This window comes from Phaethon lepturus, unplaced genomic scaffold (genome assembly GCF_000687285.1).
Source record: "Phaethon lepturus isolate BGI_N335 unplaced genomic scaffold, ASM68728v1 scaffold1392, whole genome shotgun sequence".
NCBI classification, from domain to species: Eukaryota; Metazoa; Chordata; class Aves; order Phaethontiformes; family Phaethontidae; genus Phaethon; species Phaethon lepturus.
In genome coordinates this window covers 6,634-30,827 of record NW_010521042.1, presented here as the reverse complement: position 1 = coordinate 30,827, position 24,194 = coordinate 6,634, and the positions used below count along the sequence as shown (strand labels likewise).

General features: G+C 38.4%; 1 protein-coding gene across 1 annotated transcript in view; it reads right to left on the bottom strand.

The window, feature by feature from the left end:
* SRBD1 (S1 RNA binding domain 1) overlaps positions 1-23,571 on the bottom strand; it is a 124,134-nt gene extending 100,563 nt beyond the window's left edge. Inside the window, exons 1-10 of the mRNA XM_010297579.1 lie at positions 23,489-23,571; positions 22,908-23,073; positions 21,520-21,882; positions 19,870-20,036; positions 18,654-18,771; positions 18,375-18,513; positions 15,420-15,516; positions 12,724-12,859; positions 6,406-6,509; positions 267-374 (exon numbers count right to left, since the gene is read on the bottom strand). Of these exons, the coding sequence (XP_010295881.1) occupies positions 267-374; positions 6,406-6,509; positions 12,724-12,859; positions 15,420-15,516; positions 18,375-18,513; positions 18,654-18,771; positions 19,870-20,036; positions 21,520-21,882; positions 22,908-23,073; positions 23,489-23,571 (1,481 nt within the window). The remainder of the gene's footprint in view (positions 1-266; positions 375-6,405; positions 6,510-12,723; positions 12,860-15,419; positions 15,517-18,374; positions 18,514-18,653; positions 18,772-19,869; positions 20,037-21,519; positions 21,883-22,907; positions 23,074-23,488) is intronic.
* Between the last annotated feature and the right edge of the window lie 623 nt (positions 23,572-24,194).

Below are 24,194 nucleotides of genomic sequence, written 5' to 3'. Positions count from 1 at the left end.
AAACTGTACTGTTAGATAAATGTAAAGGCAACAAATATGTAAACATGTAAAAGGTCTTCACAGAAAGATCTACTGTAACCTAAACTGGATAGGGTCACAAACTAAACCTACAGAACCAAGACTACATAGTTCATTTCTTCTGTAAGCACAAAGTATTAAAAACATGCTGATATTTTTAAAAGGAACAAAGACATTCCAATAAAAAGTAGAGAAGGGATATGTTAAGAAATTTGTAGTATGCAAATACACATTCAATCTGGGCTTACCTGAATTCTCTACAGAGGAGAGGATATATAAGGCGTTTATATGCATCCTCTACCGAGTTCCGTAATATCCTCATTAATTCTGGTTTTAAAAATTGTTTTGGTCTCCATCTGCAAAAGAATAGAAAAATGAAAAATATTTTAAGAACATATGCAAAAACTCAGATAAAAAGAGGATTTTCAAAAAAAAGACTCCTACATTGAGTGTAATGTCCTATAAACTGTACAATTACTACAATAATCAGGCAATGAAACCATAGTTTGAAATACAAATAGAATGAGAAGCTGCTCACAGTTCTACTATCAAACAAGGAACAAGGCCTATCTTTTCTCTTTTTATGTAAAGTATTAGAATGAAATTATATTTTATGTTTTAAAGATAATTAAAAAAAAGTTACTTTTCACTTCAGGAAGTCAAAGCTTACCACAACTGAATGAAGAACTTGGTTCCATATTACCATTATAGCTGCATTATTTGCTATTCCTCAATTATTAAAAAAATGACTAAACATCCTCTATGAGTGTCATTGCAGAAGCAGTGTAAGGCAACTATGCCCAGACAGCAATTCAAGAGCTAAACAAATGTCAATTAGTGAAACCCAATTCAAAATTCATTTGGAATACTTTGAGTATCTCTATTCAAACTCAAAATGAAATATATAATTTTGCAGCAGTCCTTAAAAAAAAAAAAACAAACACACCAAACAAAACCAGCAAAACCCAAACAATTTGCAAATTATTTTTCTATTTCACCTATTTTTGATGTATTTAAAGTGTAAATAATATTCTAGCAAAAGGGAAAATTAAATAAAAAGACTATTTCCCAACATTTTCCAAGCCAAACTCTTTGGAGCATTCCCTTTTCTAAGGCGACTCTGCACAGTGGTCATAGCCATAACAATTACTTCAAACTTTGTGCTAAAATACACCCCAGTTTCAAAGCTCCCCCGAACAGAGATCCCAGATATTTATTCAACTGACTTTTTTGGTTTGGGCAATGTTACTACACAGGGGGAGGTGTGAAAGTCCCTTGAACAAGCACAACTGACTCACTGAGATTGTCCACCCAATGAGAAAAGAGAAAGATTGAGGAGACACAACCAGATATATTATACTCATATAGAAGTAACGACTATGAACATTTTCTGTTACAATCCACCTGGTTTTTATTTCTGTTTAAAATATTGATAACAGAGTTTTCTTCACTTAGTATATTTTTTACATGCCTAAAACTCTAACAACAAAGTGAGATATATACATATTTTTTAGTATGTCTGGGTAACTTCTGTAAGTGTGGGGGGTTTTTTTTGGTGGGTTGTTTTGTTTTGGTTTGGTTTTTTTTAATGCAACAGGATAGAATTATGGCCAATTGATAATGTGTCCATGTGTAGGCCCAGGCAAAAACAGGACTGAATTTTACTTTTGACTTTGTTTACTTATGCTCACTCGGAAATATTGAGAATCCTAAATTGCTCCTATCCAGACAGCTTTTCAGTTGTTTCAGGGAATTGTAGATCCCCTTAAACAGCTTTTCTAAGTGTCTATGCATATAATAGTTGAAAAATGTGTCATCAACTCAACACCACATTAATGCACACAGACATGGGAGCAGAATTAAGCTTACCATTTAGTTTTACAACATCGAGAGTTGTGAGTGCTTACCCATATGACCTCATCACTTCGCTAACAGTTTTTGCAAATAGTTCTATTATACTTATTTGTAACCAGATACTCTTTCCATACCTATATAAAACTAGCAGGTTTAAAGCAAACCTCCTTATTGCTATCCAATTCTATAAACATGAAGTTTTTACAGGTGGCAAGTATGACTCCACTCTCCCAGAAAGTATCCTCAGCACAAGTAAGAATCAGTTTGGAAACCTGGCAGCTGTTTCACCCTCTCTTCCAACCATTAAAGCTAGTTAGCAAACCTTTTCTCTGTAAATAGTTTATCACAGCAGGTATTTTTATTACTTGCCTATATACAAGTAAAAATTCTTCAGGCAACATCCTATTAGAAATCCTAGAATTGCTACAAATGCAAAAATACTGTAACAGTAAGTTCAATCATAGCAAATACTACATTTTAATGATTCCAATACTTCAGGAGGAAAGAGAAAAATCCAATTCACTGCAGAAAACAAAGCAAAAGCATGTGTGTATAATTTTAGAGATCATTGAAGCCTAGTTAAGCTTCCCTCTAAGAATAGACTTTTCTTGATTAAATAATCAAAAGCTGACTTTCAAAGCCCTTTAAATGAAGCCCTATTTAGAAAAAGTCCATACAAATAGTATCATCTTACTCTGCTCATCATCTCTCCATGTGTGTGTCCTCACAACAGGGACCACCATAAGCATAAATAGCTTTGACTACTGGTACACCTCAGAGGGTGAAACTATGCATCAACAGAATTAACATAGCCCATGTGAAGAACCCCTAGTATTAATTAACAACTGTTCTAGGAAGAGCACAGCTAGGCTTTTAGACCTGAAGCACAAAAGGCAGAGCTTTGTTTTCCTCAAAGATGTTATATGAAACTTGTACCAAGTTGGTAACCACACACAAAGCATTCATTCAAGGCCTGTACCATGGACTTTACACAGGATATGAATATTTTATCTGGAAACCGAAAATAAGATTGACAAAAGGTCAGTGTTTGACAAACAGCAAACTTCAGCTCACTCAGTTGGGAGGGATTCCATGGGAAGCTTCCCTGGAGGGCAAAGGAGCTAGGGAGTCCTGGGAGTTTTTCAGGAACGCTCTCCTCAAAGCACAAAAACAGTTCATCCCCTTGAAAGGTAAGGGAAGGAGGCAGAGCAAGAGGCCTCCGTGGCTTAACTGTGAGCTTCTGAGTTTGCTCAAAAACCAAAAGAGAAGTGTACCAGAGATAGAAAAAAAGACAAATACCCATTCAGAACAAGGGCATTGCCAGGGAGTGCAGAGATGCAGTTAGAAAAGCAAAAGAATAGAAATTGGCCAGAGATGTCAAAAACTACAGGAAAGGGTTCTTCAGGTACATAAACAACAAGCAGAAACAGAATGAAAATACTGGCCCACTGTTAAACAGGAGAGGTGAATTAGTCACCAGTGACGCTGAAAAGGCAGAGGTTCTCAACACTTCCTTCGCCTCTGTCTTTACCAGCACTGTTGGGCCCCAGGCCTTGGGCACAAAAATCCAAGCCAATGCAAACACAGGCCCACCATCATCAAAGGAAAGTTGGTACGTGAACTATTACAGGAGCTTGACCCCTACATTGATCAATGGGCCCCAAGGGTGTTAAGAGAGCTGCCTGATATCATTTCAAGGCTGTTCTCCATAATCTTTGAGAAGTCACAGAGATCGCGTGCCACCCCAGAAGACTGGAAGAAGGCTCATGTCACTGCCATCTACAAAAAGGGCTTAGAGGAGGATCCAAGAAATTATAGGCCCATCAGTCTTTCTTCAGTCCCTGAGAAAGTTATGGAACCAATCCTGCTGGGGGCTGCACAAGTCAAATGAAGCACGGGATTAGGAAAAGCCAGCACAGATTCACCAAGGGCAAGTTGTGCTTGACAAACCTGATCACCTTCTATGACAAAGTAACCTGCTCATCAATGTAAGGTGAGCAGCAGACATAGTCTACCTGGATTTCTCCAACGCTTTCGATAAAGTTTCCCCCAGTCTCCTAGAGAGACTCATGTGTTACGGCCTAGACAAGTGGTCTGTGCAGTGGGTGGGGAACTGGCCACACGGTACATAGCTCCTTTTCAAAATGGCAACCTGTCACAAGTGGGGTCCCCCAGGGATCGATTTTGGTCCCAATGCTGTTTAATATCTTCATAAGTCAACTGGATGATGGGATCACATGTACCCTCATGAAATTTGCTAGTGACACCAAAAAGAATGGGGAAGCACACACTTCAGAAGGGAGAGCCATCCTGCAGGAAGACCCGGGTAGGCTGGAAGAGTGGGCTAACAACAACCTTATGAAGTTCAACAAAGACCAATGTAAGGTCTTGCACCTGAGAAAACATAATCCAGGAATGCAGCACAGGCTGGGATCTACCCGGCTGGGGAGCAGCTCTGTGGAAAGGGACCTGGGGGTCCTGGTAGACAACAAGCTCAATATGAGTGCACAGTTTGTTGCTGCAGCAAAGAAAGCCAACAGGATGCTGGGTTGCATCAACAAGGGCATCACCAGCAGAGGTAATGAAGTCATTACACCACTCTACTCAGCACTTGTCAGGCCACACCTGGAATACTGTGTTCAGTTTTGGTCCCTGCCATACAAAAAAAAGATGTGGACAGGCTGAAGAGGGTCCAGAGAAGGGCCATAAAGATGACCAAAGGACTAGGAAGCCTGACATGTGAAGAACGGCTGAGAACCAGGTTTCTTCAGCCTTGAGAAAAGAAGGCTTAGGGGAGACCTTATCAAAGAAAATATTGTCATCTTAGAGAGCGTCTAGATGGAATTCAACGCAATAATGAAGAACTCCAGTCTTCCATATCCACTATCCACTGCAAGGGCATTTAATGCTAAAAAATTCGCCTCAGAAGAACACATAAAGGTCAGCATATTTGCTGCCAATTCAATAGGCAGTAGGTGACACTGTTTTGTGGCTAGAATACTGGCCAAACACTGTAAGAAAATGGCATTTCCAGTTCTGCAACTGATTTTGTGTGTGACCTTCAGTAAATTAGTTAATACATTTGAAAAGTTTTGAAATCCTTGTCTCAGACAAAAGTTCTTAACCTTTTGCTCTCACCAGTAAATTGATGAAATGAAAGTAATGCAACTCCCACCCTTGGGCAGTCATTTCCAAGCTTTCAGGAAAGAATATAGATTTACTATCTGTCAATTTGATAACACACTTGTCAATCTAATGAGGAAGATCAGAATCTGTCCTAGATGTTAATGCAGTAAGATCTACTAAAATCATTCCTTCTGAAGTTTTCTGATGGTGGTGAAGTTGGCCTTAAAGTCATAAGCACATATAGCTTCATGAATGCTAAGTATTAATAAGTAGTTCTGTTTCCAAGGTCAATATTCTTTTTATCTCAGGATGACTCACAAAAGTGTAATCAACCAAAAAATCTCAATTTACACCCCACTTTCATTTGCATAGCAGTGACAAGCTGTTCCATTATCTGTGGCTCACAGTGCTTCCAAATTCTGTCATAGATGCAGGAAAAGCAAAACTGACAGGTATGTTCTGCCTACAGAATATACAACTTGGGGGGAAGAACAGAAATTCCATTACAGGTATTAAAATTAGAATGAAACTTAGGTGTGTTTATAAATCCTGGGAAAAAAGTTACTTACTATTAGTCCTACATCATATTATGTCATCTGGCCAAACAGTATTTTAACTCTTTCAGAGGCTTCTGTATTGGAAACAGAACTATTGTATTTTTACAGCAAAAAGGAACATATTTACCGCATCTTCTTCTCAGATGCAAGGAAGAAAAATACATGCTAAAGTAGTATCACAGTATACAACTTTAAACATTAAAAAAAAAAAAGCATTTATTTCCTATCTTTTTTCTTCCTTTTTGTTATTCAATTTTAGGATGCAAAGGCTGGAGTTTAAGGCATCCTCAGAACAATGCCCAATATCTCACATATTTTCCTATAGAGGAAAAGAAACTTGTCTTTTATATGTGCAAGGAAGATGCACAGTTTGGACCACAATAATCTCTGACAGAGGACATCAAGGTGCAGTGTCCAAGAAAAAGACTGAGCACGCTATTTCATAAAACAACATGTATTTAACCTAAACTTTTGAAAAAAAACCCCGAACTTAAAATTATGCGACACTAAACGTGTCACTACAGGCTTAAAAAAAGCAACCTGTAAGAGCAAATCAGTAAGAAAGAAAAGAATCTTTTGTTAAAAGATTCTTTAAACCAAATTTAAAAAAAAACAATTGCTTGAAGAATAGTGTGAGAACTCCCCAAATACAGCCAAAAGCATGATCTTTTCAGCATAATGCTACAGCAGTTGGAAAGACAGAATAAGAATTATCCATTTGCTAATTTCATCTAATCTATTAAGTATTCGTTTAAATTTTCTCTTAATGTAACAAGACCTGTGACGTTCATTTCAGTATACAGCTGTCTATAGAAAAAAGATTTCTGTAAGAATATGTATCCATGCAGACCTTTCATTGACACACCACCAACAGAATTCATTCTTCACCCCGTCAGGAATGTTGACCTTCACTGTCAGGATCTTCAGATTTTCCCCTCGGTTAATGGCCAGAATCTGAGTGCAAACATAAATGGCAGAGACAGATGACACACAAAATATCCAAAAGATAAACTTATCAACATTTGTGTATGCACTTGCTTGACATTCTGTAGCAAATCATGATGGTGGTACAGTAAATCAGTTCACAAAAATACTAGCATGTACAGATAACATCCACAATTTAGACACAGATTAAATCATGCTGTGGCATAACAAATCATACATTTTTTCCAAGAGTCTGCAATCTCAAGATCCAGTTATCTTAAACACACTTGTAATACAAGTCTGCATGAATTTAGTTGGTGGAATAACCTTGTTTAATAACTCAAAGTAAAACTCAAGAAATTCATTGAAAAGTGATTCCAATCAGAACTAGCTATCGGAAAGGGAAAAAGTATCTTCAGGCTTCATTTTGCTTCCCAAAATCAATCCAAATGTAAAATTAATTATGAATCGGAACTTGTGACACAAAGGTAATCAGCCTAATTTGAAAGAGGATAAATTTTTAGTTATTCACACCTAGTTCATAAATAGCTGAAAATATTGTAGATACACTCATTATGTTAATATTAACGCTCTGACCTTAAAATGTATGCACATATTTCTGGCAAAGTCTTGTGTACACAACTGCATATTCATGATCTAAAGCTAAATCTGGATAAATACATGCAATCTGCACACAGACTTCTCCTTTAAATGGAAGTCTGTGGCTCTACATTTAATATCAGGATCACAACACGAGTGGTGCATCCTAGAGGATGCTGGTGGGGTATCTACCAGTCTAACCTCTCTACGAAGATGACGAGTGTTCATCTGAAGCAAGCCTTACAGTACTTATTAAGAACTCTCACTGGTCAAGGGATTTTAAAAACAGAACAACAATTAGAAGCAGTTACAAAAACCACACGTTTTTAGATTTCATTTTCCCTTCCAAAATACTTTAAGGCGCAAAAATAAAAAAACCTGCTGGAAGTTGACATTCCTGTATGACTACACATGTTGCTGTATGTAGCAGGCCCTGAGCACTGTCACAACAGAGCATTCTGTGTCAATCATGAACTTTAATTCAATCACTAGCTAACTCAGACATGTCACATATGTTAAATACAACAGTTTAAAATGACTCCAGGACATAGTACCAATTTATATTCCTCAGCCTTACTGCTCCCGTGACATACCAGGCCTGACATATCATTGAACAACAAAGCTAATAATAAAGATTGCATGTGAAATATTATAGCATCTAGTACCTTGACTGCCAAAGCAAATGTTTTCATGTAGACATTAGAAAGACACATTTTAACAAATAAATGCATTCATGTTTATTCTGATTTTATGTTTTTTTTAAAAAGAAAGTTAAATGTCAAGCTAAAATGAAATGAAAATGATGCTCATGACAGAGAATTCATTTGAAAGAATTATAGTGTCGCCATTCAGCATGCTGTTACCGGGGTCAATATTTGCATCATATTTTGTTTCCTGGCACTCTGTCTGCAGAATGTGTCAGTCACCTGAACTTAAACCAGCTGTATGGCAATCACTAGTGTTTTTTACATTTTCATTCTTAAACAATCTGCCTATCCTGTTTTAACTGACACTATGTTCATATGTTCAGAGAAGAATTATCAACTGGGAAAAGCTCAATTAAGAAAGTAATTACTCAATTTCTCCCCTTATGATAATAAAGGTGGGTATGTTTTGGGGTTTTTTAATTAACAGGTTCAAATACAACTCTTCTAGACACAAAGTAAACTTTTAGTTCTGAGAAAAAGACTGGTTTTATGCAAGACTGGAACAGATCTAGCAGAAAGGTTAATAAAAATAACATACGTTTTTAAGAGAAAGCAAGAACAATAACTCGATCTAGTCAGGAGATTTATCAAACCTTATTCTCTTTATCAGAAAAATAGAACATCCTTCACATTGCACAGCACTCATGTTCCAGATTTACTTAGACTCAGTAAGTTTTGTATATTTTGCCAAAGACTTTAATTTCCAATTCCTTTTTAAGTATGAGACTGAAAATAGAGCACTTGCCTCAAAAATTACACTTTATTCGTGAATGCTCTTCCTCCCACCAATTCAGTCATCTCCAAATAGAGGCAAGGAACCCCAAGACATACACAAACACTGAACTGTTGACAATTAGTCAAAAATGCAAATCAACTCTTGAAAGATTTTCTTTTTTCCTTAGTTATGACAGTGTTGGTATGGTTACCCAACTACACCCTAAGAGTCCAGTCAGGTTATTCTTGCTGCCAAAGGGAGGAACTGTGGCTGAGACTCCTGACAGCAAATGTTCCAGCTGGAAACACCCACAGGTAGCCATCTGATCATGTCAAAATCTGGAATCAGGTTTTTTAAACAAGTAAGTTTCCTTTTCTTATTTCGGGTTCAGTATTTTAACTTTTTCAAACAACCCGACTCCACACCAGTCCTGATTATTTCGTGGCACATGTCAACACACCAAATGACAATGGCACAAGAAGTAACCCAGAACTACACCGTGTGCAACAACAGCCACAGAACCAAGCTGCAGATTACTGCACACCAGTGTACCTCATTGTAATACACGCTGCAAAGCACATTCATGGCTACAAATGCTTTGGTCATAAAGACACAGCTTATTCTCTTCTAGGTAACATGCTAGTCTACTGCCCGTCCCCTTTACTTACATGTAAGCTAGAGCAGAGTTGGGGTGGTACACTGACCTTTAAGACTAGCACTCCACAGTCAGGTGATGACCAGTTTCAGTGCAGTATTTTATGGAATCCTTTATTTGCAACTCTGCAAAGAGGTGACTTAAGCTGACTTCTACTTTTGCCTCTAGCTCAATACACTGAGAACACTTGTCTGTGCACAGTTGAGATCTTGCCAACAGTGAATTTTGGAAGTGTTCTTCACACACAGCTATTTAACCCGCAGTCCTGGAAGATTAGTAAATGTTAATAAATCCCTCCGAGTTTCAGGTTTCCCTGTATCTTTTTTAGGTATAAGCTTCTTCTAAAAACCCTGAACCAAATCAGCAAATTTCTTCACTTAAAGGCATCTACGCCTCTCCCAAAGCACATTCAAGAACACATATTCAACCAGCTTTCTCAATGTAGAAGAGAAGTATTTCTTCAAAGCCTTAGCTGAAGGAAAAACTAAAGACTTCTAGGTATTAAAAGGAACAGTTATAATGCTGTCTTGGTTTCAGTTGGGATAGTTAATTTTCCTCCTAGTAGGTGGTATAGTGCTGTGTTTTGGATTTACCATGAGAATAATGTGGTAACACACTCACGTTTTAGCTATTGCTAAGCAGTGATTACACTAAGGCCAAGTACTTTTCAGCTTCCCATGCTCTGCCAGTGAGGAGGTGCACAGCTGGGAGGGGGCACAGCCAGGACAGCTGACGGGATATTCCCTGCCAGCATGCTCAGTATATAAACTGGGGGGAGTTGGCTGGGTGGTCAGCTGGCTGGGGGGGGCAGCAATCACTGCTCGGGGACTGGTTGGATGTCAGTCAGTGGGTGGTGAGCAGCTGCATCATTTGTTTTTCCTGGGTTTTGCTCCTCTCTTCTTGGTTTTTTTTCCTTTTCATTACCTTTTTTTTTATTTCGATTACATTTATTTCAATTACATTTTTATTTTATTTCAGTGAGTAATCTGTTATTATCTCAACCCACAAGCTTCTTTACTTTCTGATTCTCTCCACCCCATCAGGGTGGGAGAGGGTGAGCAAGCTGCTGTGTAGTGCTTGGTTACCGATTGAGGTTAAATCACAACACCCAAGAAAACAAAAGAGAAAAAAATGGTTATTTGCATCAGCAGGGTAATAAAGAAATTGAAGGTTATGAGAAAGACTTTTGGAAGTACAATACTAGGGTTTAAGCTTAAGGAGGAAATGGCAGATAAAGAAAACACTTTTTCTTTTCATCATCAAAACACAAAAGGGAGACAAAGGAAGGAACTTGAAAACTAACAAAGAACCAAAAATCAACAAAAATGAGAAGATACAGTATTTTTACAGAACAGAGAACTCTGCAAACTGCACATGTTGGGGATGTTCATAAAATGCATTCTTTACCCGACTATAAGAAAAGAGCCCTGACATACCTTGGGCACTGAAACCTCAGTGAAGTACAAACAACTCAGATCTTCAAGATTCATAATAGAGAAATATTCAATGTGTTAGAATAGGCAATAGCAGTAGTACACATTTGAAAGACAACACATAATAGCGCAAAAATTTCCCGTGATTACAGGACTACCAGCTGCAAGAACAGCAGTTATTACTTCACTGGAGAGCCAGAATGGGAAAAGAAAGAGGCATTAAGGTTAGTGACACACACGAAGAGAAATAAAACCGAAACAGATACTAATCTTAACATCAAATAGACAAACTAAGGACACATCCTGGATAAGACATAGCGCAGCAACAAGGTCAGAGTACTGACCAGGTTTGGGAAATCTGTTTTCTAGCCCTGGCTCTATCTGAGCAACAGTTTTCCTCATGTAGAACAGGAAAAAAAAAAGTATGCCTCGAACAAGTAGTATATTATCCCTGAAAACACCCAATACATGTTGTGTATCTCAGTATTCAACACTCTCAGTGCAGGAAATGACAGCCAAAGTATTCATTCAACAGTAAAGCACCCAAAAAAACCCCCATACAGCACAAAATTTAATTTCCTGATGATTCTACAAATCTTTGTGATATGTCACCACAGCAGTCTTAGCTTGCTCTATTGACTTTACCAGACTCTCTAGAAGCAAGTTTTCACCAAATCATTACTGCTATAAATACATTAAATGTTCATACCTAGTACAAAGAGAACAACTACCGGTACCTCTTCAAACATGTACAGAAGACCTGTCTATTAAAAGCACCTGTACTAAGTTAGTCTTTCACCTAACACCATCCATACTAGGAGTTGGCAGGGAGGGCTTAAAATTAGCGCATACATGTTGTGAAATATTTTTTGTAATACACTCATTTCAACACATGCAAGAAAATCCTTTATTAATTCAAAACATCACACTGTGTTAAAAAAGCAAGCAAAGAGAAAAAGAGAGTGTATCATAGATATAAAAGGAAAAGGTTTCTGCAGTAAAATAAGGCAGCCTTCTAAAGGAAAGGGACATTTCTGGTTGGAAGCAGCTAAGAGGGCCTTCTCTGTGTGTTTTTTGTAGTTTCATTTTGGGGTTTTGGTTTGTTGAGGGTTTTTTTGGTTTTATTTGTTTGTTTTGTTTCGTTTTTGTTGGGTTTGTTTTGTTTTGTTTTTTTAAGCTAAGGAATTATGACCAAAATAAGAGACAATTCACTTGGTGATTAGTAATGAATCAGGGTAAAGGTCTTGACAGTTCCATTGAGTGCATCACATTTTAACCTTTGAACTTCAGTAACGGGGAAGCCTAGCTATCAAGTCATCAGTTTCTGATCAGCTGGTAAATTTGCTTTGTCCCTTATTTCTTTTTCTAGTCACATAGGCCTAGACTTAGGGCTTAGGATAACCAAAGATGCTTCACAGAAGGGAATACTGATGACTTACAAAACAAACCCATTTTTGATGGGGTGCATGGGACATTCCCCTGAGACTTTCTATTTTGATTGTTCAACTTCTACATGAAGTTGCTGCTGACAAGTGCTGCTTTTGTAGGTCACCTTCCATTTCAATTTTCTGGATCCTTCCCTAATACTTCCCACCAGTTTCACCTGACAAGTTTAGTGTCAAATGACTCAGTGCTGCAGCAAACATCCAAAAGAAACAAAGAGTAAGTTTATCCAAGTTTGTTTCAAATACTTACACTCTAACCAAGCAGCTTCCTTGACTACACCCCTACAGACAATAAATTATCACTTAGTCTTTATCCCTTTATCCCCCTCCTGATAACACCTGCCGCACACTTGTCACTGGGGGAAGGAAAGGAGGGCATGACACACACTGAAAATAAAATCACACCAGTATTGAAATCTCTAATTATAAATATTTGTTTAATAAGAATTCATTAGACACTGGACATACTGAATAAGCAGGCCTCTGCTCAGTTTCCTAAGACAGATTAACAGCTTAGTCCTGCATTTCAAGAATTTCAAAGTCTATTACCTTTGATACCTGAAAAGCAAAATCAAGTATCTTTAGAATCACTTTTAAGCCACAAAATTCAAAAGCAAAGTCACCTTTGCTATAGTTAAAATTCTAAAAAAAAAACAAAACAAAAAAAACACACAAGTTTGTAGGTGTACCTGATGATGCTGAATGTTCTTTATATTACAAGAAAACTCATGGTACAGTTGGAATTTATCGATATCTTTTTCGTTTCCACTTTTGGACGACACTTTTGCCAAGGCTGACTGGAGACAAATGTACCTTTGCTGACATCTGAATGAAAGAAATAAATGTTAGTAAGGTATTTTAGCGTGAAGCTTGTAACAAGTCATTACTGCTTGCGTTAAATAAAAATGAATTTTGGAGTCTGCCCAATTACAAGTTACATTAACTCCAATTACCTGCAGAACTGTATTATGTACCTTAATGCTGAGACTGACATAACACATACTGACTGGAACATACCAAGGGAATAAATTCAAGTAGACCTCAGAAAAAGCTGAACACAGCCCTTCTCCCGAAGGGAACAGATAATCAAAAGCCACCATCTGCATTTCAGTTTGCTCAGTCATTGATTCAACTTCACACAACAGGTTTTGTGAAGTTACAAAAAATTATAGCAGTTATCTATTCTATAGAAATGCAACATCTCTCTTGAATCTACCCAGCCTCAGAATCAATTTCTTGCTTTAAGCACGTAACACCTATAAAACTTCTCATTATTTTTAGGAGTAACAGGGATCCCAAACAGAAATGTTCCTGAATGCTCCTCATGTTTATTATACAAACAACACACTTTAGATCAACAGGATATATCTGTAGAGCACTGTGTATCCAATTAAGGAGCTTCTAGCGGTCAAAAGAATGAAAGTGATAGTCTGGTAGTAACAGCATATCCTTTACAAAACCACCCCATCACTGAAATTATCACATTGCTGCACCCTAGCCTTCTGATGAAGTTGGCCATTACTCACAATAAAAAGCAAACTAGTGTCAACTGAATGGAACTGAGCAGATTCAAACCAACACTGAAAGTTCCTATGAAGATATCTGTTCTTTGATAACCCTGTTCTGTCCCACATGGTACACAGCAGAAGAAAAAATAACAAGTAACTATTACTCTGTCACATCAACCTCCTCGACATGACAAAAAACCTTGAAGTCATTAGGTAATGTAAGAAACCTTAAAGTCAGCTAACACAGTCAAAGGATTAGTAACTCTTGCTTTAAAAACAGTTACATTTGCTTACCTGATTGACTTCCAATGCCAAAAATCTACCATCACTGCATGTTAATTTCACTGACTGGTGTCAAGCAGTAAATATTGGAGCAATTACAAGTCAATAATAAATATTGGATGCACCTCTGGAAAGTCATAGCTTGAAGGAAGTGCAAAGAGAGAAAACTTTCCCTTGCAGATGACTAACTGCAAAGGGAGACATCCTATCTGGAACAGTCTTTGGGAGTCACAGTGTCATGCCATGCTGGAGATTTATCCTCCACTGATAGAGAGGCAGAAAGGCTAAGGAATGTCTCCAGCACAAGTGAAGCAATGGACCGAATGCTATCTCTTCGTAACACTGTTTTCACATCATTAAAATAATGAATTACTGTAATGGGTTTGTGTGGCAAGGTTTTGGTACCGGGGGAGCTACAGGGGTGGCTTCTGTGAGAAGCTGCTAGAAGCTTGCCCTGTGTCCAACAGCACCAGTGTCAGTCAGCTCCAAGACAGACCTGTTGGTGACCAAGGCCAAGCCCATCAGTGAGGGTGCTAGCGCCTCTGGGATAACGTATTTAAGAAGAGGTAAAAGTTGCTGCACAACAGCAACTGCAGCCAGAGAGAGGAGTGAGAATATGAGGGAGAAAGAACTCTGCGAACACCCAGATCAGTGAGGAAGGAGGGGCAGGAGGTGCTCCAGGCACTGGAGCAGAGATTCCCCTGCAGCCCATGGTGAAGACCATGGTGAGGCTGGCTGAAGCCTGCAGCCCACAGAGCTCCACGCTGGAACAGATCTCCACCTGCAGCCCGGGGAGGACCCCAAGCCGGAGCAGGTGGATGCCCAAAGGACACTGTGACCCCATGGGAAGCCACGCCAGAGCAGGCTCCTGGCAGGACCTGTGGAGCCGTGCAGAGAGGAGCCCACGCTGGAGCAGGTTTGCTGGCAGGACCTGTAATCCCGGGGGGGACCTACACTGGAGCAGCCTGTTCCTGAAGGACTGGACCCTGTGGTAGGGACCCAGGCTGGAGCAGGGGAAGACCTGTAGCCTGTGGGAAGGACTCATGTTGTAGAAGCTCATGGACGACTGTCTCCCGTGGGAGAGACCCCACGCTGGAGGGGAAGAGTGTGAGGAGTCCTCCCCTGAGGAGGAAGGAGCAGCAGAGACAATGTGTGAAGAACTGACCGCAACTCTGTTCCCCGTCCCCCTGCGCTGCTCGGTGGAAGGAGGTAGAGAAAATTAGGAGTCAAGTTGAACCCAGGAAGAAGGGACAGGTGAGGGGAAGGTGTTTTAAGATTTGGTTTTATTTCTCATTATCCTACCCTGATTTGGTTGGCAATAAAGTAAAATTTATTTTCCCCAAGTCGAGTCTGTTTTGCCTGTGACAGTAATTAGTGAGTGATCTCCCTGTCCTTAACTAAACCCAGGAGCCTTTCGTTGTATTTTCTCTAACCTGTCCAGCTGAGGGGGGGAGGGGGTGGGGGGTGATAAAACCAGTTTGGTGGGCACCTGGCATCCAGAGTCAACCCACTACAATTACACACCTGCATGCTAGGAGACTGAATCTTACCATGTAACCAGGAAAATTTAGAAAATAAAAAAAAATCCAACTTACAATTTCCTGATAAAATCCAGTGTATCTTTATCTTTAGCGAAAATGTCGGCTAAAATATGCTGTACTCCAGCCTCTACTTCCTGCATAGTTGAAAGTCCTTAGAAGAAAAAACAGTTAATAAATTTAAAAAAAACTAATATGAAAAATCACTTTACACAACTGCATAAGCACTAATAAAGTATACACAAGCTGAAAGAAAGTTGATGCAAGATATCCAACTGATTTGCAGAGTTTTCAATGAAGAACCTTAGTTCATTAGAATTTTTTTTAACTAAACATCCTTTCCAAAACATCTGAAACAATTTTTAGTGAGCCTGAAGTGACCAATGCAGTATCATAAATCAAAGCGACATTGAAAAGAGAAAAATAATAGTTTTGGGACTTTGATACTAGCACATCTTGACATTTATGATGCAAAGTAATTCTTTACAACAATAAAATTGGGTATTTAAGTATAATTTTTGAGGTTGTAATAACAGGAGTAATCACAGCACAAGTTTACATGTTTTGCCACTGATATAGAAACCACCTAAAATCTTTGCAAGCAATCCTGTCCTTTCTCTGTGTAATAGTTTTATATTTCCACTGGTTTGTAGCAGGAGTTTGCACAGTGACACTTCTGAGGTCAGGGTACCCTCATCCTCTCCCACAAAAACACTATTCAAACAGTGAAGTTAAAAAACGTCTCCATAGACAAGATTTTTCTAGAGACCTGATAAGCAGAATCATTCAACTTTCCAACACACAGAACCATCCCTCGCTTCAAAAGGCCGCAAAAGGTGTCACTGTATTCTCCTTAGCACAGTGGTTGAATTGGACCAGAACCAGAAGGTAATGAAACAAAACTGACATCTTGTATTTTAAAATCAATATATCCAACCGTCTTTCTAGCAACGGTCAGTAACAAATGCTTCAAAGCAAAAAAGCAAGAATATTAGAGTTGGCAGATGCAGGATTAACTGTCTCCTTCAATACACATTATTTTTCATTCTGCTGTCTAATAGACTACCAATATCTTAAAAGAGCTTTATTAACACCACTTTAAAAAACTGCCTAGCTCTAATAACTTATTTTTATTGAATCTAGAACCCTGCTTGTGATTGCACTATAGAGTTACACACTATAAAAAAAAAGAAGCTTGCCCTTTTTTTAAAAAGGGGAAGCTAAGCTTACCTGCCAGAAAGAAGAATAAGTGTGAGAAAAAGAGTGTGTTATTAAATGCCTGGATTAATTGGAAGTTGGGGAATTTGGTTCTTTACATCTATAAGTTAGTGTTTTGTATGGCAAAAGTAATGTAACATCAGAATACAAATCTAAAGGAATTATAAAAAACATGCATTATATTGAATATGAATGAGACACTGAAGTACCAGAAGTGTACATGGCAACATTGTTTTAATTCTAGCAGAGAATTTGAATGAGATAGAACAGACCAAAACCAATCAGGATTAAAGAAATAATCAAAAAGTTCCCGTTTGACAAGCACCACTCATATGGGCATTAACTGCACCCATCGCAAAAACAGTACATCCTTGTTTCATTAAAGAAATATTGGACCATGCATACAACTACAAGGAAGAACAAAGTTTTCTGGTGAGCCTACTTCCGTAACTTTCAAATATCTGGCTTTGAAACATGAACTGCTGTTTTTACTTCAGTTTATTTTTAGTACAAGTTAAAAACCACTGAGAATTTAAAATAACCGAGTATTAAGATTTGATGATAACTTCTCTGCACAGCAAATGGCTCATCCCTTCAACAGAAATTCACTCTGATCTCAAACTGTATATAGGTTGTCAACTTGGCTCCCAAGTTGGTAAAAGTGACCCAGTTCATATATGTATCTAGTTTCTGATATGCCTTTCAAACAATAACCATTATATAAACCTAAGCAACATTATTTTTAGCACAAAATGGAAAATAGGTGTACCGATTCCAAAAATTGAAGCATTTATGCTGCAATAAATAGCATTCCTTCTGAAAGCACCCTATGTTATTTATTTTAACTTTCACCGTAAAGATTTTCATTTGGCTCTTTAGACTCTGCCAGAATAGTCAGATACGTGGTTGCAGTATATTGCTGTATGAAATAATGGCATATGCTAAAATGCAGTAATTAAACAGTCAGAATATTTGGTAACTGATTTTTGATGCAAAGTTGGGATTATTTTATAAACAATATTTAAATAAAATAAGAACAGAAGTGGGAAGAGTAAGAGTTGGTCTCACCAGTAGGTTCAGCACTTTTACATTAAAATTCAAAAAATAAATGTTGGGACACAGAAGAAAAGCACTTCTCTATTTTATCACCATAGAGAAGGCTGCACAATCTTTGCATTTTATTGTCAGAGATTGCCCCCTACAGACTCACCTATAACTGCATTCACAAAGAAACACAATTCTGCAGTCTGTGTGTGACAATCATCTCGTTAAAGCTCCTACTCACATTTCAGGGATTACGTGTTCTCCAACCCCTACTGTCATTCAATAGCAAAAACTCTCCCGCTTACTCCCAGTCACCAAGGCCAGTTTTTATTAAGATATGCTTTGACGCGTGACATTCACTTGAGCAAAAAGTATGGGCATAAGCCCCTTGTACAATCAGCACTGAACCTTCAGTAAACAATTCAAGTAAGAGTAGAACCATGGAGTGGTTGCAGGTGTGCGGTGCAGCTCCGTCTCTCTTACCAGTAAATACAGATGTCAACTATACTCTAACATCTCCAGACTTCCAGCTCCTGGAAGACCAGAATGACTGCGATTTACAGCACAAAAAGACAGCAAAGGTTTGGAAGCCATGGCATTAAGTTTAAAATCTACCACATGCTGTTAAAAGAGCTGTGGAATTTGAAATAGTTGCATAATGCAGCATCGAAACAGTTAAAGTAACTCCCCTTTTCAAACATTTTCAAGCATTCAATCAGACATTATTGCTCACAGAAGCACATTGCTTACCTTTAGTATTAGGTCTAATGTAAGAAAAGAGATTGAGTTCCATAGGATTCTGCAGAAGGGAGAGCGCAGCAGGTTCTAAGCCCAGCTGCTTAGCCCTCTGGGCTTTGGTGCCTTTACTCCCAGTTTTATAAGGTGCAGACTTAAGACAAACAAAAAAATACAGTTATTAAAAAGCAAGGAAAAGTTTCAGTCACGCTATGTACTTTGCATTATGCACCATTTAGTTACGCAAGATTACATTTAAACTAAGGATGGTCCAAGAAAGATTAGTATACTGACCACATGGTCTAATTCTTCCAAAGTTCTGCAATTTAATAATGCTGTTAAAAGGCATCCAGATAACTTCCCTTCTTTCTTCAACTTCTGTATCATTGTATGCGTCTTCTTTGCAACAGTACTAAAACGCAAGAGATTGATGTTAACAGTCACATTTCATGGTGAATTAAACAGGCTATTGATTGTGACCTTATTTATTACACTGCTGAAGCTCTCAAATCTCTGAAGATTGTATCTCATGCTGCTCCTCAATAAAACAAGTATAACAATCCAAGAGAGTTTCTAACTATTACTCCTTCTCCAATTAGTTCAAAACTGAATCAAAGCATCTTGTAGTAGCTTTGGGTAAAATCATCAAACAATACTGATGGTCATTACTGCTATATATGTTGTTGCAAGATTACTGGCCTGGAAGCCAAATAGAAGGGTCCTAAGTTAAACCCATGTTGATAAGTACTTACAGTTCTAAGTCATATCAAGACAGTTCTTGCAATATCAAGTACAGGGTACCAGACTTCAAACTCTTAGACCTTCCGTAAGATACCTGTGATACCGCATACCACAGGCAGCAAAGGTATTTTGTTACGATTTAAATTACTTGTTCAGACAAGAAGTACCTCAGGCCACCTTCTGTCTTTGGAAAGAACCTCTTGCTAGGGGATAGCCAGAGAGTACAAAGGGGAAGACACCATGTTGACAGAACAGCTGGCAAGTTTGTGCCCTTGTCATCTCAAGAACCTACAGCCACCCAAAAGCAAGGAGCAGCGAGAGCAGTCTCATTCACCCCTGCAGTGGGCTTTGCGGCAATGGTCCATGATGGCTTAGCCTGCCCTCTTGATGCACTACAACCTCCAGAAGTGCTCTTCACTAGAGGCTTCACTGTTCCAAGTGGAGAGCCAAGGGATTCTTGGTGATTCTTTTTCTTAGTGCACAGCTTACATCTAATTGGGCTAGGTATCTCCAGGACCTGTAAGCTACTAAAATTGCAGAAAGATTAAGATCTTAATTTTTCTTTGGCAATTAATAATGCTACATTTGTTGTTACTTAGAGTAAAAAGTAAACGGGCATCAAGCATAGTTACCTCACTTTTGAACCCTCTTCTTGGGGAATTCCTTTATAATTGCAGTATGTACAAAATAGCAAAGCAGGGACACAGAAGCAGCAGCCAGTTGTTACGTACCCTCCCCACCAGATACCACCCTGTATGAACTTAAGTACCGTAGCTCTTCCAATGTTTGCTGCACTTCTCTCAAGGCATCAGCTTCCAGATTATTGATGAGTTCTTTCCGATACCGAGCAATAAAAGGAATTGTGTTTTCTTCTTGAAAGAGGCGAATTAAGTTTGAACATACCCATGGTTCAACATTTGTTATTTCTGACAAGGCCTGTCAGAAGGAAAACAAAACAAAAAAACATTTAAAAGAGGTGACAGATTGCTTCAAAGAGCCTCTCACTCAAAGATCAAAACCACCCCTAGAGTATTATACTGGCCAGCAGGGACTACTGTCCTCCACAAGACAGGATGCCAGGCTTCCCATGCATCCAGCCATCACACCCAGTACTTCAGAAAGACATGCAGCAACCAATGCTTCCAGAAACTTTTAACTACATAAAAAAAAAATCAGGAAGGAATGCCTCTTGGGAACAGAAAAAAACCCAAGCAATTAAAACAATGAATCAGAAAGACAACAAACTGCACATGGCAACTCAGAAAACTTGGAGCTTTTTTTTTTTTTTTTTAAACCAACACTGACATAGCTCATGGTTAAACAAAACAAAGAAAACTCACAAACCCAAACCTGATGCAAATCCCACTGCACCAATAACTGGAAACCAGCATGATATTAGTAAATATTTCAAGATAAACCAAGCCTCACAAAGTTAAACATGATTTTGCACAAATTGGACTTTCTAAAGATAAAGTTATAGTGTATCTATATGGGATCCTGGACAAACAGTGTAAGTACCTTAGCTTAGTAACATTTTACCTAACACAGTTTTTGTTCTTTGCTACAGTTATTTCCATAAATGGCTGATATAAGCCTTTCAAAGGTTTTACTCTGAAGCCTAAGAATATAACAAGTCCTGCACAATCATATTCGCTGCTTCTAGAGCAGCAATACATAAAGACCAAATTCTCCAGCTGCATTTCCAGGAAAATTTTAGAAGATTTGGGAACAAAATCTAATACCTTTCTTAAGCAAGCAGTACTAAGGATGATTAATAGGATGTACCCAATCTATTCCCGTTCTGTTCATATTGAAGTCTTCCATAACGATACCCAGCCTCCCAGAGCAGGAGCTATGCTAAAACTGCCTTCATCTGAACAGTTTCAAAGTTAACATCCTGCAAAAACAAAGATGATGTCTCCCTTGATGTCACTGTTGTTCCAAGAATGCAATATCCTCCTTGATGGTACTGTAAATTAATATACACTCTCAAATAGTCTCTACAACAAAATGATCCACACCAAATCTCAAATTCTGAAACTATGCACACAGACATCTCAAATCTTTCAGCATCCCTTCCTGTAGGAGTTTCAGTTGACTATATCCACAAAAAACTCCCATGTGCTGAGACTGAAGAAATGTGCAAAGTGCTACAGGCTAGCTTTATACTAGGGACTGCCTAAGTCACAGATATTTGAATAATGTTAAAATTTGAACTTTTAAGAGCTACCAACAAACATTTATATTTATACATGTATTATGACAATTTAAGCAGAGGTTAAACAACTACTTAACAGTACAATGACTCTCTGACACTCCAACTGATGCCAAGAGGACTCAAATTGTACATTAGATTCCAAGGGCTAATTATGTAGGAAATGGTTTCATTGACACCTCTGAAAAGGAAAAAATGTCATACCTGTACAATATCCCAGTTCATTTCAAACTCTTCTTTTACTTTGTTGCCTCCTAGATTTTTTACTGGCTTTCCTTCAGGACATGTAGTCGACTTAATCTTTTTAAAAGGTGGTTCATTGAATGCAAAATCCTCCTCAGATTTCTCATGTTTCACTTCATTTCCCACTACAGGAACACTTGTTGAGGGTTCTTCATCACTCTCTAAACTCTTCACGTTTTTGCCTTGGAATGAATTTATTTCCATTTTTTCTGGCCCTTCTGGCTTTCGATTTGAAGTTTTTGGCTTAGTGCCTACATATTCTTCCTTAGGTTTTAGAAGTTGCATTCTGTTATCTTCTGCAGGAGCAATTGGCAATGATACATCCTGCCAAAAAGGCATTAAAACCATATTAAGCATCAACTGTTACAAACCGGTTCAACATTTATATTAAAACCTAGGAAGACTTGATATCAGACATAATTTTCCCAAGTGATATCTCTGTCTGGCAAGGAAATGCCAAGTCAGAAATCAAGTAACCTGAAATATATCTTCCATGGAGGAAAAGATACAAATATACCCAGCGGAACTGTGATTTAAAAGATCAAATAAAATTATCCTGGAAAGACTTTAATTGAGCTCTCCTTCAGAAGACAGACCTACAGTCCTTGCCTCCACTCAACAAAACAGCAGGGCAGGGAAGCACTCTTCTAATAAGGTGTTAGGTGCAGCATGGGAACTGGAGCCGTGATTTGGCCTGCTAAGATGCTGTTTAACTTTGGACAAGACACACCTTCTTTCCTGAATTTCCCCTGAGATCATCTTCAGAATCCACGAACGTATTTCTCAATATGCCACACACGTCAAAACATTCAGAAAAATTAGTATGAACTAGAAGGACTGGCTTCTGTCATGACCCAACCTCTGATGTTACTCTTTGACAGAAGTACGTAACTTCCAATAGAAGTGCATCTTATATTCATCATAATAAAACTGCAATCCTTACTGGGTTGAACAGCCATGCAAAGAAACATAAGTACAGGCCTTCTTTTTGTTGTGGTACCCAGCTGGTGAAAAGGTACAAGACATCAAAGGTACAACACAGAATTAGAGTGTTTAGTTTTCATTAGAGAAAGAAAACCAGATATATTTATTCATTTTTGTTGAAAGATTTCCAGGGAAAACCAAGTCCCATTATCATTGGCCATAATGTTAAAGGAGGGCCCTTAGATCTGGGACGCTTAAATACCTAAGAAAGCCACGTTTATCAAGCATACTGAATATTCACAGTAGCAGTTGAATCAGATGAGCTGATCAGTCTCAGGCAACCAAATGAACCAGAGCTGGAAAAATTCTCATCACATTGCTTGCCAACCACAGTAATTAAATGTCTTTTGCTTACAGATACTCACCATTTCCTCTTTTATTGCTGCCTTCTTGACCTTTTTCCTGGCCACAGCTGACCGTGGAACAGCAGCTTTTTTAGGTTTTGCCTCATTTTTCTTTGGCAACCGAGGTTTCTTGGTGATTTTGCGTTTTGGCTGCCACTCCTCCTCTTCCTGCTCTGATTCAGAGCTCCTGAAAAACAAATAAGTGAACAATATTGCTTACAGGAAGAATAAAAATAATAGGCAAGCCAGTCTTTTCTGACACACAAGCAAGACAGTGTTTTCTGACATGAAAGGAAGTGAACAGGAAAAAAGTGGGCAGACTCAACAAATACAGGTCTTTCGTGCTGCTGCAGAGCTAATGGCTGGAATGATTTACCAAACTTACCTGAAGCTGGTCACTGGGATGTATACACACCCCATGGACTAGCAATTCAGTTTCACTCTATCTTCACTGTGAGCATGAAACAGCATAAGTAATTTGTGTTTTATAACTGAAGTTTTGTGCATTAATCAACCTCACAGAAACTGAGTGTTGATCTTATGCAATCGCTCAGGCTTAGCATAAACCTTGAAAAAAATCCTAAGGAAAAAAGTAATCTTACGAATTAAGAAATGAAGGTAGTTCATCATCTTCTGATGGAAGGGCTTTGGCTTCCAATTTCACCCTCCTTGGTAGGGATGACATCTGAAACAGAGACAAGAAGAGAGAAACAGAACATTTGGCTGCAGCTGTATTCTCTTATTCAGTCCTTTACCTCACTACCAAGTATGCTCTTATAATGCCTTCACCAATCACAAAAGTTTCTTCTAGGAGCAAGTTTGGATTTCTTAGTATCCAAGAATTTCGGCCACAGAAGCACACATTCAACTATCTTTTCAACTGAGCAAACAGACAAACCAGTAATATAGCCTCTCAGATCATTTTTCTCTTCAAATGGAGGTAATTATTTGGCTTGCATGTAAAGCTATCCTAGCAAAAAGAACACTGGTTCTCAGACGTATTATTGTGTGTCACTTAAATACTGTGCCAGTCTTTCCTCCATTAATCTAAGCATCGCAGAAAATAAAATTAACATCTAGTAAAGTGAGCTTGTATATGGTTTTGATGTGAACAAGACAAAAGGATTGTCCCTTTTGATCCAGAATTTTACCTTTAAAGACTGTCTGTTGCTTGTATGCACAATAAAAACAATGATTTTGAAAGAGCTGTTGATTAGCATATAGAAAGTACGTAAAACAATTACCAAAGGTAAAAAGAGAAGGCAGGGACTTCTTTCTGACCTGAGATTTACATCTACAATAGCTGCA